The sequence below is a fragment of the Sander vitreus genome, chromosome 6, assembly GCF_031162955.1.
Source record: "Sander vitreus isolate 19-12246 chromosome 6, sanVit1, whole genome shotgun sequence".
Lineage (NCBI taxonomy): Eukaryota > Metazoa > Chordata > Actinopteri > Perciformes > Percidae > Sander > Sander vitreus.
Window position 1 is genome coordinate 18,573,242 of NC_135860.1, and position 15,094 is coordinate 18,588,335.

Genomic DNA, 15,094 nt, shown 5'->3' on the forward strand with positions numbered 1-15,094 from the left:
GTATGTAGTTTAGTTTTGTTACAATTCAACATCCAGGATTGAGAAATTTTAACTTGTTTCATTTTTCACTGGCAGTGGCAACAAACTATCCCTGCTGGCAGCTGGTTGGTTCTGCTCAGTACAGGGTTAATTATATCCAGCTTCACTGCCCAGCACAGAGACACACTTTTAGCTCTCAAATTCACAGCAGCAAGTGATGTTGACAGCCGCCCTGACTGTGAGTCACCTGTGTTGTTCACAGAGGTGCTTCACTTCAGCTCTGGTCAGACTCAGCGAGCGATGAGGAAAAGACTTGTGAGAGTGTGACACACAGCTGCACCCCATGGGCTGCACACATGACAGCAGGGCCAAATGTGGCTGGCTGAAGAGGAACGAGCCCAATGAATCACTGAGTGGATTACAGTCAGAGGGTAAATTGGTAGTGCATTATTTCTTAGAAGAGCTGGAATTTATTAGTTTTAAGTGAAAGAGGTGGCTTTCCCAGCTGTTCGGTCACTGTACTGCTCCTGCATTTCAAGAAAAGAGAAGGCAGCAGCCAAGTAAAAGTGTCACATTAGACAATAAAGTCTGGGCCAAGTCTATATAATGGCACGTATCTACTCAAAAGAGAAGCTTAGCCCTCGTACATAAAATCCACTTATATTGAAGAGTCTGTCTGCCCCTTGTATGATGTAAAACATAGTCACCTTTTTGATTTATTCTAAATAAATCCTCTTATTCTGAAATCTGACTGGGTGGCCTTCTGTGTCTCTGTGCCACACCAGTTGAGTTTAAAGAGCATGATACACTCCAGCAAGCGCATAATCACCTGCAGCCAGCAAGGACTCAAATAATCCATATGTCAACACTGCTGAGAAATAAACCCACTACACACTGACGACCTGGTTCCTTTGCTGATGTTGTTAATTTAAATTCATCTTCAGATTGCTCTTTTTCCACAATCAATTTTTAGTATTTTGGGCAATGGAGGGATGGGGTCAAAATGCAACACAGCTGCTGAGGCAGTGATGCTCTGGCTTTTCCCTTCTGCGAGATTGAGCCAAAAGTCTGACCATCTGTTTTATGTTAGCTTAAGATATACAGGTTGCTATACTGACTTGCCTCAGCAGCAAAGAGTCTTTTGAAGTAAAATGATACATACATACAAAATAGATACGTACAAATCTTAAGAAACCCATTAAGAATATCGTATTTTACGACACACATGTTGTTTTGTTGTGCAACCAGGACATCCTTTGTCTGAATCAAGCCAGAGCTTTAGCACTAGTTTCTTCACACATCTTTTTCTTCCTTTACTTCATGTTTCATCTGTCGACCCATCTAAAAACTGTAAAATTGTAATAAGATTATTTTTTAAAGTATTATAAAGTTAAATAAATACACTGAAATTGCGTCCAATCCAAATACAATTATTCTTTATTTTAAGTTTCTTGTTTTGCATTTAGAAGATAATGACAAAACATACAATTGTACTTGTACATTCAAAGCATCCTATTTGGAAGGTGAATCCAGCATACAGGAGACACCAGCTGCCACATTCGAAAAAATGCTTCTGGAGGACCTTTAAGCAACATTCTCACTTTTCTGCACACTGAAGTGACAGCTGAGTGCAGTCAGACTCTAACCTCAGCTGCCACGGTCCATCCGTTGTGATCACTGGCCTTCAGGCTATTTTTCAATTTCAATAATTACAGGCAGAAGAGCTTCCTAAAAATATAACCCTGACAACAGAATAAACATAATGTCGTCAGCAATTCCAAGGAAATGATTCACCACACTGTGATATTTTATTTTGTGTTGCTACCTTCAAGGGGAAATCTCCCAAGTCACAGTCCAAAAGACTTCTCAGTGCGGATTTCTTTTTACAGACTCTTATTTTGTTTTATTGCCTTTTGGTGAATAATATACTGTACATAACCAGTACATACTGAAAGTTTGGTTACCCCATCACCTAAATGTAGCTTTATCATGAACAAATTCAGATCTGCCAGCTGCTGTCCTCACTGCAGACCCTTTTCATTGCTGGATCGTTGCTTGTCTGATCATCTGTCAACATGCATCTCTTCATCGTTTCCATGAAGAGACTGTCAGAATGGATGAAGCCAAATATAACCGATTGTACTACATTATAGTTCGACATAGGTCTGTATGAAGTCGTAGTAGTTAAAATAAAGGTTTTGCTATGCGATAAGTAAGCTGTTGCATGGTAAGTCAGTTTATATTTGTGGAAATCAAAAAAGAAAAAAAGCCAAACAAAAATCCCACATCGACAAATGTGATCATTTTTTATTGACCAAATGTTACAATTCCACGGTTACATCCTACAAAATACAAACAAGTTTGTTCATACAAGCACTGCTTGTAAATGTCTACACAAACCTATGGGTCTTGATGCAGACTGATAGATGAACGACCCACTGACTACGGCAACGTGAATCTTCACAAACTCACAAACTATAACCTATAACCAGCTTCAATGCTCAATTACAAAAAAATAAAAGGCCTTTCTTCTAGCTTCTTCCTTTCTGGTTTTCATGTTACTAAATTGACCTCTGACTGGGCTGTAATTCTCATTCACATGCTGCCCCCTAGTGGCACAAACTACTATTATAGTTATCATAAACTATGTGGAGGAGCTATTTCATCATCAGTATCCAGTCATACATGAACAATATCTTAACAAATTCACTCAGTTTTACCTGTTCTAAGTATCCTCTTTCAGTGATAGTCTCTTAAAGCAATACACCTCACAAAAAGAAAAGATGTTTGCCATTTAGCCTATAAGAGCATCTGATACACAAGACATGCACAACCGATCACAAAATACAGCAAAGACCTCGATATGCAAATATTAAAAACTGCACCTTCTTTAAACTCTGATTGCTCATTCATCTGAATCCTGTCAAACTGATCCACCTGATGACACTGGATGATGTAGATCTAGAGGACAGGAAGTGACAGGATGTGACATAAGGCCAACTTTTGAGTCGATAACCCTGAAATGGCTCACTATTCAGTGCATGCCAGTTCAGTAAATCTATTTCTGTACTTCCTGCATCCACACTCATACTTATAATCATAATTATTCCCAGATTTGAAGACTTGGTTGCATAATATATTAGCAGGAACTTAAACGCTGCGGCTGTGACGCTTGGCTTGAGGTTCTGTGGAAGGTGTGGAGGCATGTTCTGGGTGTCTTAGTAAAAAGGTGTTAAAAAAATATCTCTATTTTGTGCTTCCAAGTATTACTAAGATTTACCTTCATCCTCAAGGACACATACGTATAGTATAGTAGGACACTGTTGAGAAAACTCACAGAACATAAAAACCCTCCAGGTAATGCTTAATCAACTTATCAGAATGACATCTTGAGATACCAAACAGCAACACACAGCATGACCACCACTATGAAAAGGTCCTTTGTAACCAGTGATACAGAGTGGTGTTGAGTGCACTACGACTCCTCTTGTTCTCTTCTGGTTACCGGGTGGACTCAGGGTAGCGAGCTGAAGCCCATGTCGGTTGCATCGTCTAAGATCAATGCGGTGCGGCTCAGCGGCGGGGAGGGAGAAGCCAGGCGGAAGGCTGGGTTGATGGAGTGCAGCGAGTCTCTCCTTTTGCTGCTTCTGCTGAATGGGGGGCAAGGAGCGGCCACAGGCTGGAGGGCGTGCTGGCCTGAGCAGCCAGCGGAGGGTGAATGTTCCGTGGAAGGTGCTGCCATGCTGGAAACCTCCAGGCCCAGAGGGGTGGTCTTTGGGGTTCCAGGGGGGCACAGGTCATGAAAGTCGAAAGAGTGAACCACCCTCTCCAACACATCCTTGGTGCTCTGAGTGCACTGTGTGGAGAGGAAAAGGGAAAATGAGCCACATCATCAGTTTGTGTTATGAAAGGCTGAGCTGCTGCACAAACACATATAGAACATTCTGGCAAAGTGTTTCAAATGATTAGTTAGATCAAGCACAGTGAAAGAGATGATAGCACTGATGGCAGCATTGTCAATGGAGAAGCATGAAAGAAGTGAGTTAGATGCAGACAGTGCAACACAGGTAAAGACAGAAATGCTGTGTAGAAGCTGCTTCTTTCCGTTTCTTCTGGCTCTGATAAAAGTAGAAAGGGAGATAAAATTTATGCAGACTTGTATTTGCTTGCGACACCATGCATGCACAATAACGCCTGACACGAGTAAAAAAAACTTATCTAACTACGAAGGACAAGAGTAAGTCCATTAGCCTTCAAACACGACCTCCATCCCATACCGAGTGAGCGAATGTTAATAGGATGAAAAAGAATGGTAGTGAAGCATGCCCATTCACAAGTGAGCCAGTGCACCCATCCACACCATCACTACACAATCACAGGATCTGCCCCAACTGTGTTTATGCAAAAAAAAATTAAGAAATAAAATACTATCTTTGAAAAAAGAAATAACTGGTAAGATGACAGCGATTTCAAACCTTAACACAAACTATGTTATGAAAAAAAAGAGTGAATGGCAAGCGAAGAGATGTTGTGATTGGTTTAACGTTCACCCCTACTCTTACCATCAACCGTCTACATGCAGCAGTGCCCTTCAGGCTGTGCAGGACAAAGCAAAATCCTGACAGTTCTCCTCCTAGCAGGGTGGAATGGATATAGTACAACACTGAGTGTCAGATCTTCCATCTAGCAATGACGTTACAGGCATATGAAACAAATGTTCATAATAAAACCCATATGTATCAATACCTACTGAAATAAAAAAAATAAAAAAAAAATAAAATAACCTCAGAAAATACAACTTTTCACAAAACATCTTAAAAGCTGCATTCAGCAACATGAAGACTTGAAAAAAAAATTAAAAAAAATGAAGAGGCAAAGTAAATTCAAAACAGAGACCAAAATCTCAAAATAGAAAAATAATGTTTATTTAACACATAAAAAGAACACTTAAGGTAAATAAAATATGTACGTAAAAATAGAAAAAGTTAAAGTGGATTCGGTAAAGTAAAGCAATATAGCTAATAATATATCTAAGACCTTTGATATGCGGACCATATTGAATGACAAATGAACTGTGATAAAGTGCTGATAATTCATATACAAAATATGATCTGAAACCATCTGCATGTTATAGTAAAAAGCCCTTTGTATAAATACACCTTCACAAAAACATACAAGCAAACCCAGTAGTACAGTAACAAAGGAGGTAGATACAGCAACATGTTGAATGCAAAGTGTAAGCAAACATAAATACAAGTCAAAATATCAAAAAGGTGCAACAATGAATGAATTTACTGTCCCACAGCACAGACTGAGATATATATATATATATATATATATATATATATATATATATATATATATATATATATATATATATATATATATATATATCCGAAGAAGTCTGACAGGGTGACTCAGCAACTTAATCACCTGAACAAATGGTTAAATTTCTCGCTGTAAAAACTCTTAAAACTCCAGACCAACTTTCTCGCATTCTTAACTACTCAATGATGCCAAACTGTTTTAAAGGTGGCGTCCGAGACATTTTGTTCTCAAGCTCAAACAAGTGACACAGCAGTGTTATTTCAGCATGCTGCATGGTGATACTCTTCAGTCGTATGAATTGAGCTAACTTAGTCATTTCTACTGTGGATATTTGGCTTTATATTGCATGTCAGTTCCAAGCCATCGTAAGCTGAGCCCTAGTAATGTTGTTCAAGTCCAATCAGAGACTACTACTACTAAAAGTCCATTCACAATTAAACAATACGTATTAAATGCACAACTTTCATAACACTGGGCACAGATTCAAAGTACTGCATGTCGGCAACTCTACTTGTGGGACTGAGGCTGGAAGTCTGGAGGATGAAGGAGTGGACACAGAGTGGAGAAGGCACACAGGGTCAGCCTAACAACAACAACAACACCACCACCACCACCACCACCACAGGAGCTATGGGACAGTCAGGACTTGGGAGGGACCACACGCTGGTTCATCCTACCATGTGTGCGTCATTCTTGGCTGCGAAGCGAGGCAGCTCCATCTCCGAGGCAGCAGGGATTGCCTCATCAAAAGGCAGGAAACCTCTTCTGTCAATCAGACTAGAGAAGAGAGGATTGTGTTAGGATGCACTAACATGGACTGTACATGCATTGTCACTGTAACTGTCATGAATGTACATGACCTGTTACCCCCTGGCCAGGTACCCCCTGACCAGGTCAGGTAGAAAAGAAGTCTATATAAAGAGGAACAATACAGCGATAGATTTACTAATCAACAGCCTTGTAACTAAAAAAACATTTGAATGCTACATTTCAAATGTTTAGATTCATCACTAAATTTATTCATTATTGTATTATAATTATTTCATGAAATAATATGCCTCGCATATTTTTTAATTAGCATTTTGCAAAAATCTCACGTACCCCCTGCAGTACTCTAAAGTACCCCTAGGGGTACACGTACTAGAGGATGGATACCCGGCTCGGCGGGACTCGGTGGGACTCGGCAGGCCGGGCCGGGCCGGGTTCGGACAGATATTTAGCAATGATGTTCGGGTCGGGCTCGGTCACATCAGCGCGATAAGGCATTGAACATTTTACATTTAAAAAAAGCTTATTACGTAGGTGCGCGCCTGTGTTAACGTGCGCTTGTTGCCCCGTGTGTGCTGATGCGCTCATCTGTTTCCGAATGCCTTCCTACTGTTGCTTAATAAAAGCGGACTTTCCACACAAACAAACGTACATGTGTCATTAGTATGAGAAAAAATGAGATTTTAACTGGGCTCGGACATAAATATCTTAATGCATGTCGGGCTCGGAAAATTGCTGCCCGAGCCGCACTTTAACACGTACCCCCATTTGAGAAACACTGGCTTATGGGATGGGGACATCTTTACTCACCTTGGGGGCATGGGGCCACATAACGTCGCACAGCAGTTGGTTATAATACTGTTGTAACTGTACGGGTTCCCAGAATCCTCTGCACACCTTTTACTTGACCAGGAGCCCTTTATCTGCACAGTGAATACATAAAGTAAGCTGTCAGTTAGTGAATAAAGTCAATTTTAACAATCATGAACTGAACTGTATCATACCATATACGGGCACGAGTACTTACGTCTTCATTTGTTGTGAGGTTGGAGGCTACTAAGTACGTATGGAAGCCTGAGAGGCCCATAATAGACCAGATGGAGAAGAAACAAATCACCAATTCCACCACAGTGCACAAGGAAGAGTTAAGGCATGATAATATCACTATTACCAATAATGTAATGTACCAATAAGTACCTCTAAATAGTAACTAACACACACACACACACACACACACACACACACACACACACACACACACACACACACACACACACACACACACACACACACACACACACACACACACACTATTTGTCTAGCCACTAACATCATCTCATGAGAACATGAGGCAGCAAACCCTCTCCTGGAAAGCCATCTGCCTAAAAGCACTCTGATCCTATTAGATGTGGGCTTAGGCTGAGGAGCAGCAGGAAATGCCTTGTCAACAGTCAACTTCTGTTATTTGTTGACACAAAAGAGTAGCACATTTAAAAAGATCTCATAAACAGGTTGATTGTGTGAACATTTGGGATGTACAAAGGATATCTGGCAGGGCTCTCTTGAATGGCTTGAACAAGGTTTTTACCTTCTTGAGAACCTGGATAGAAAAGCAAAAGAAACAAAAGAAATCTTACAGTGGTTCTTGATAACATGACAGGGACGTCACATCACACAAGTACCGAGTGCATTTGTGTCTTTATACGCTGAGAATACTTACGCAGGGTAATGTGCGTGATGACACAGCCAAATATAAAAGATGTCAGAAAAGACAGAGAGATGATGAAGCTGTAGAAAAAGCGGTAATTGCGTTTGCCCACACAGTTCCCCACCCACGGGCAGTGGTGGTCAAATCGTTCTGAGGGTGAAAAAACCGTGTACAAAAAAGATTAGAGGCTTTGTTTATAGTAGTTTTAAAGTATAATAGTAGTAAGACTTAATACCTAACCTATATTAATTATAAAACACAATCACTCCTAAACTGGAATTAATATGGCCATTTCATCAAATTAGAATTTTCCTGTTCCAGTTAAAGAATAGGTTCACAAACATTCAGCTGTAATCGTTCCACCTGTTCATACTGGCCCATAAAAAATAAAAAAAAGAGTCCTTCCTAATGTAATTCTAATGTAAGCAATTGGGGGACAAAATCCACAGTTCTCATTCTGTGCAAAAACAGATTCCACAGTATAGCTAATATTATCAGTGAGACTTCAGGAGTCTGAGTTAGACTAAAAGTGGGCATCTTCCACAGTCACAGACTTTAAGTATGAAATTATTAAATAGTTATTATCCCTCCACCACAGGCCAGCAAGTAAACGCTGTCGGTGGAAACACAAAGATGGAACTTTGTAGTAAAACTACTTTAATTTTGTAAGAAACATACTGGGTTTGATTAACTCAGACTGCTGAAGCATCATACTGGCTTCAGTTTCTTTGCACTGAACGAGGTCTGTGGATTTTGTCACGCATTTGTTCCATTGGAAGCAGGTTAGGAAGAGATCTTTTAACAGCCAACATAGAGAGGACAAATTATTACAGCAAGCACAAACGATACATATTTACATACATGTATGAATGAGGAATGTTTATAAAAAAAATAAAATAAAAAAAATAAAACAGTGAACCTATCCATTAACAGGACAGACCTTTGAGGCTGCTAAAAGGGGCTCTCTGAAGTCTCAACCTGCAAAGACCAGTTTACTCTGTCTCGCCAAATGATGAACTAATGTTTTTAAGGCCACCCACTTTATGTCTAAGAGGTAAGAGTATGGTTTTCTAGTTGTATCTTTTTGATTGTATTATATTTCAGCATTGTACATTCAAGACACAGATCAGTAGATTAACATTGGAAGGTGCGCTGCATTAAGAAAACTAATGGAAACCTGCCAGCCAAGCAGTATGGTATGTTCCTCTTGGCAATGATATTAAGTTGTTAAGTTTAATTAGTGCAGCTGGAATAAGTGGTAACTTCCCACCACATCCTTACCCACACAGTTGTCACACAGGCTGCAGTGGGAGGTCCGAGGAGGGCGGAACATTTTACAAGTGAAGCAGTATTTGAGCTTTACCACCTGCTGGTTGATGAGGATCTCCTTGGTTCGCGGAGGGGGGCGATACGTAGAGGATCCTGAGGTATCTTGAAATAGAAATGTACAAGGGGAGAGATTTAATGAGATTTGCACATTTGATCAAAGTAGTTCACCCAATAAGCACTCAAATTGTATAGTACGGAATAAATAAACACAAATAAAGCTATGTCAGGCTTTTGTACTCTTCAGCCATGATATAGTAAGCTGCTTAGGTCTTGATATGTAGTTCAACAACACACACAACCTTCAGAGATTCCCCATATGGCAAAGCTCTTTTAACCCATCTGTCCCACAGCAAGTACACAACTCCAGGGTGTGTCTTACCTATCTGCTTCTCTATGTCTGCTGCTTCATCTGGGGTGGCCCTAGGTAAGATGCCTGGGTCTGTAAAGCTGGTTCTCAGCAGGGAGATGAGCACAAACACACAAAGCACCCCACCAATCACAGGTATAAAGACGGTCAGATGCTCTACCAGGAATGGGCAACTGTAAAAGAAAACGAGAAGTTTGTTCTGTCTGACCTGTATTTAAAAACACCTTTAATCCCTAAGTATGTTGTCACAAAACAATGTATAATACAAGAAACAAATGTGTACATCAGAAAAGACCTTTCATATTACATTCAGGTCTCACTGGAAAGAAGGCCATTTCTAGTTACTCACTCGAATGCAAAGAAAAGGCCACACGTGACAACAATAAGGCCCAGTGTCAGAGGAAGGACACCGCTCTGTCTGGCCAGGATGATCCGTCCATCGCAGAAAAACGTGTTCTTTCCTGGGAACACTTCCCATTTCCTCCGCGACCGCTGCACTTTCTTCTCGGTGTGGTTCTGTGCGGACGAGGGCGACACCGACAGCGCCCGCGGATCAATCTGCTGATACTCGCAGTTCTTCATCATGTAAACAGTATCGACACTGTTCGGAGGTAGCTAAAGGCACACACAAAACACTCCTTTCTCGCCGCGTTTTCGAGAGACGGTACTCTCAAGATGCAGTCATTGTACGTTGATATTTAGCCTGTTCGGTTAGCGTTCAGCTGCACATCCTGAAAGCTAACGCTAGCTAGCTAGCGAACCAGCAAAGGCATTCTTCTCTTTAGCACTGTTTTACGAGTTGAATCAGTTCCCGAGTAGATTCAAGGTTAACTAGCATCTTTGGTAGCTAGTTAAATTAAAGCCATTCATAAATATTAGTACTCCTTTGGTTATATTAAATAGCCTATTATCAAATATCCAACACCAACAGACGAGCTTCGGCTCAAGCTCTTTGCGGCAGTAACGCTAGCTACACATTTCCTTTTTTTTTTGTTGCCGTCAGCTAATGTACGTCACGAGGTGGATGTTGACGTATGCACGTATACGCCTAATAGCAAGCCGTTTTAACCTCTTTATAGCTATGTTTCATAATGGTTTTAACACTTAATCGAACCACACTTCTATCTGTAATCACAATTTAGATATCCATAATAGCACTTTTCTTAGTCAAAATTATATTCTCACTAGTCGGAATGGTAAACGTTAATGGAATGGTAACGTTAGTTAAAGATATTCAATACAAATCTTACTGTAGTAATTGTATTTCAAGATAGGCTATTTATAACTTTGATTGTATTAGTCAAAACTAAATGATAGATAGGCCTGTCTTTAAATCCTTAAAAAGTGCAAGTGGCCGTTTTAACATGTAATAGCTAGACTTGATATGTAGGCTAATTGCATAAACCCGTAATTAAATTTGTCCTATAGCCTAGTTGTCAAAAAGAACATTTCAGATATCCACAATAACATTATTCCTATCCAAAATCAACATATCTGCAATAGAATTCTTACATGGAAACACTCCAATTTCAGATATCTACAGTCCAATTGTTACTAGTCCTAATTTTAATTCCAGATATCTGAAATTGCTGTTTTACTAGTCATAACGCCAATTTTGGATATCCATAATTACATTTGTAGGCTACTAGTCAAAATGTGTTTTAGATATTGAAATACTCATCTTTTTTTCATAACTGTAAAGTGAGATCTACAGTCTGAATGTTTGTGTCTCTGCATGGATTAATTCTCAAGAACCTTTAATAAGCCCAACTTTCTACCAAGCAACCATTAGCTGCTGAGAATGATGACTTAATGGGCAACAATGCCCATGTTATCATGTTGAGTGTTTTCTGGACCTGTGATAATTAACAGGTGATATTCTCACTGTTTGACTCCAAGGCCAGTGTTCAGTGTTCATAACTGTGACATTATTCAGTGTGTTTCCAACATTGTTCTGCTAAGAAGACTTGAGTTCATTGAGTTGTTTGTCATAGCACAATTAGACTATGTTTAATGGATGTGAAATTATAGCTACCACTTGGGCTCTTATTTTTTTACGCCTATGACCCAGGGATAATTGTTAATATTCAAAACATTTCATACAGGCCAAACAATGTAATGCTATAACATCTTACATGTATTGCATTATTCCCTAGAGAAACACCCTGAGTGGTAACTGTTCCAGTTCATTTTTCTTTGTCACTGACAAAGAATACACATATTGTATCAGTTTTTGTCAAAACTCTCGCTTTGACTACATGGAAACTGCAAATCACCAAGGGCTCCAGATAAATTATTTTGTTTTTTGGATGAGGTTAGATGGTGCACTCAATAGTTTTAAGAGTAACAGCAACCTCTAGTGGTTTTAAAGATATGTCTGCAAGCATCAGAGATAACTTGAGACATGTCTGTGCAGTAAAATAAACCATGAAGGAAGTCAACAAAAATAGTTTACATACATACACGTTGTTTAGATTTATCACATTTAGTTTAATATTTAATTCAAGGGTAAACTTGCCAGTGCAACTTTGGTAGCCAATGTTCTTTACAACAAAACACAATATAGCAGTTTTACATTAGTGCCTCAAAAAAAGGATTACTTCTATATGGAAATAAAACTAAATTGAGGACCCTTAAACAGCAACAAAATCTTTATTTTTTTCATTCACATTCAAAAATCCCAAACTATAACTTGGAATAATTCTTCGAAACATGCAATATTAAAGTAGAGTAAATAAAATGTTATACTTCAGCAGGACCTCAGCAATAAACAAAAAAATGTTTCTTTTTCAAGACTATGGTTTTCAAGTACAACCATAGTCTTCCCAATATTTACAGCTAAACAGTGTTCAATAAAGTTTCAAGCAGTATTGTACATTTGAGTTTGTTCATTTTTAAAAATCAAGTCAAATTAGTTGAGTATTGCATGAATAAATCTGCATAAAAAATGTAGTCATGTCAATAAGTTCAATGTAGGACAGGGCGACATAAATATAATAAGTACTTTTACTTTTTTTTGCATTGCATTTATTTACCCAAATTGAAGTTAGTGATTTCATTTTCAACAATTAGTGCCGAAACAAAAATGGTCTGTGTGTGTGTGTGTGTGTGTGTGTGTGTTACGATATATGATTTAAACATGATGTATAGCCCAGTCCTAAATAGAGATATTGCATTGCAAGTTCAGAGTAATGTCTTAAGTCATGTCCATGGCAAGAAGTTACAATGCAGTGCCAGGCCCAGCACCCAGTAAAAGAGGAAGTATCCCAGGATGCTCTGTGTGGTAGGGGAACAGGTTTTAAAGTGTGGCAGAAGTGCAATGATGGGGTTTTGAGGTGTGTGCTTGCATCCATTTCTGGAATGTGTCTGTAGCTGTACATTGGGATTTGATGTCTTTCTTCGATGAAGAAGTGGTTCATTGAGGAGAAGCAGGTGTGCACTTATCCAGAAGGGCACGGGAGATGAGGACGCCATGAATCTGGTTAGAACCTAAAAATGCAGATTAAAAATGGGAATGAGTGGAAATCAACAGTTGGTCCTCACACCCAGACATATTAAAACATTCCACAAGAAGGTGATTATATCACTGACTTACCTGCACATGCATGCACAATGTTCCAAACACCAGAAGTACTGTTGAATGTACAACATACACAAACACTCTGGGATTGAACAATCCTGGTGTAGGTTTGTCAAGTCGTTTACTTGCATCTGTCTCCCAAAGTCCGAGTCTCAGACACAGTTCTGGATTGGCTTGAAAATATGCATAAGCTGCCATTATGCCGAGGGTAGCCATAGGTAGAGCCAGAATAAAGTTCGGTATCTGCTTTAGCTCAAAGTAGCGGAGGAAGCCCACATCCCAATAAACATCCTGGATATGAGAATAAAGCAGGGGGAGAGGTCTCATGCACCAGAGGGGCGGTGGACCGTTTTCATCTGGAACCCGGTAGCCCTTTAGTTCAGACAGCGACAGAAGAGCAGGGGGGATCCGTTCCAAGGAGACAGATGGTGTGCAAAACGTCCTATACCCGTAGTACTGGAAAGCAAAGAAGGGAAGGGCAATAATTGCAGTTCCCAAGAGGGAGGTAAGCAGGAGACGGATGATGGCCCAGATATAATGGAAGACTTTACTGTGGCCTTTTGTCGTTGTTCGATAAACACGAATTTGGGAAATAGCGTGCAGTGATGGAAGATAGAGTAGAAATCCTATGTTAACAAGTCCATTAGATCGTGCTGCAGTGGCTATACTGAGAGCCAGGCAGGCTCGGAAGGTGAATCCTTTCTCCAGGAGGAACAGACCACCAAATGTGAGCGCAGCAAACAGGCTCTCGGAGTATCCAGCAGTCATGAAAACATTGGCAGGTGTGATGCAGTACAGCAGGCTGGAGAGCAGAGCAAGACGCCTGTCCTGAAGAACTATCCTACTGAGCGCATACAAGGCGACCACACTCAGCAGAAAGAGGGCACTGTTCCCCAGAGCCACAGCCACCAGCAAACGCCCCCGCACACTCAGCCAGTTGCTCAGGGGCCACAGCAGCGTCTCGGCCAGCCCTCGGAGGATGACGGGAAAGAGGGGGAAGAAAGCAAAGTTGTGCTCATAAAGGTATCCTCTCTCAGCAATGAAGAGGAAGTGCTCGGCATCCCAGTGAGAGAGGCCACCCAGCAACCACTCCACTGCGGAGTCCAAGTACAGAGGCTCCTCTGTCCGTGGGGGTCTGAACGCATCAGCATCATGGTCTGGGATGACAGCATTGAAGACAGCCTGAGGAGACATATTTAACATTAAAATAAATCATGCCATCATGAACAGTTTTGCTGTACAGAGAAACAAAGCACACAGGTGTACAGTACTTCCCTGAGCGCCACTCACTAGCTAACTTTACCCCACAGAAACATAATTGCCAAGGTGACTTCAACATCAGAGGGAATGAGGGTTTTAACTGTTGAGAAACAGTATAGCTATAAAATGGGGAAACGAGATTAGCACATTGTAACATTCACATCCAACTTTGATAAAAACGTACCTGCAAGAACAACGACAGACCCCTTGTAACTGTGGCAAACTCCAGAACTGCTCTGACATCCATAGTCATTGACGTGTGACGGTGAAAATCTGAAAAAGACGGTTATGACAGGCCTGAGCATTGTCGCTGCTACGAGACAGTCACTGCTGGATTCGTCATGTTGTCTATAAAACATTGCTAGCTAGGACAAATTACTCGGCGAATGAGATTCTGGAAGTTTCGCGTTTTCATTGGTTTTATAAATTTAGGTGAAGGTAAACACTAATTTTATTAGACCGATACCCGTCGTCAATCAGCGTTTGTTTTCGGGTTTTTTTCAGGTGCAATCTTTGTCCTCACATCCTCAATACTGCAGCAGCTCTGCTTCGTTTCGAATGGAAGTTTTCACTTCCGGTGTAACCGAACTCATTTCAAAATAAAGGTTCATGAGCCCAGATGAGGAGAACCCATATAGTTTCTGCTACATGCACAATGGTTTATGTTTTAATAGCATAAGTGTAGCAAAATAATATCAATGATAGTTTAGCCTGTATTGACTTACGTTTTATAACCAGTTATAATCAGCTTTTCTGTAACGTCGTGTCCATAGAC

The 15,094-nt window shown here is 40.3% G+C and overlaps 2 protein-coding genes across 3 annotated transcripts; both read right to left on the reverse strand.

Annotated features, from left to right (window-relative positions):
- Positions 1 to 2,266: 2,266 nt before the first annotated feature.
- On the reverse strand, positions 2,267 to 10,472 carry zdhhc18a (zDHHC palmitoyltransferase 18a). 2 transcript variants are annotated; one of them, XM_078253317.1, is made up of 10 exons: positions 9,829 to 10,472; positions 9,492 to 9,652; positions 9,065 to 9,214; positions 7,796 to 7,933; positions 7,624 to 7,675; positions 7,103 to 7,205; positions 6,886 to 6,998; positions 5,985 to 6,084; positions 4,542 to 4,612; positions 3,744 to 3,835 (listed from the first exon to the last, which is right to left on the reverse strand). In XM_078253317.1, exons 1-9 carry the CDS (start codon positions 10,062 to 10,064, stop codon positions 4,571 to 4,573), a joined length of 1,095 nt encoding a protein of 364 aa, XP_078109443.1. In that variant the 5' UTR covers positions 10,065 to 10,472; the 3' UTR covers positions 3,744 to 3,835; positions 4,542 to 4,570. The 2 variants fall into 2 exon arrangements, with proteins under 2 accessions (XP_078109442.1, XP_078109443.1); XM_078253316.1 differs by lacking the exon at positions 4,542 to 4,612 and having other exon boundaries at positions 2,267 to 3,835.
- A 1,640-nt stretch (positions 10,473 to 12,112) lies between these two features.
- pigv (phosphatidylinositol glycan anchor biosynthesis, class V) lies at positions 12,113 to 14,877 on the reverse strand. Its single transcript, XM_078253318.1, has 3 exons — positions 14,504 to 14,877; positions 13,075 to 14,241; positions 12,113 to 12,968 (listed from the first exon to the last, which is right to left on the reverse strand). The coding sequence occupies exons 1-3, from the start codon at positions 14,570 to 14,572 to the stop codon at positions 12,681 to 12,683; spliced, it is 1,524 nt and encodes a 507-aa protein (XP_078109444.1). The 5' UTR covers positions 14,573 to 14,877; the 3' UTR covers positions 12,113 to 12,680.
- Positions 14,878 to 15,094: the final 217 nt, after the last annotated feature.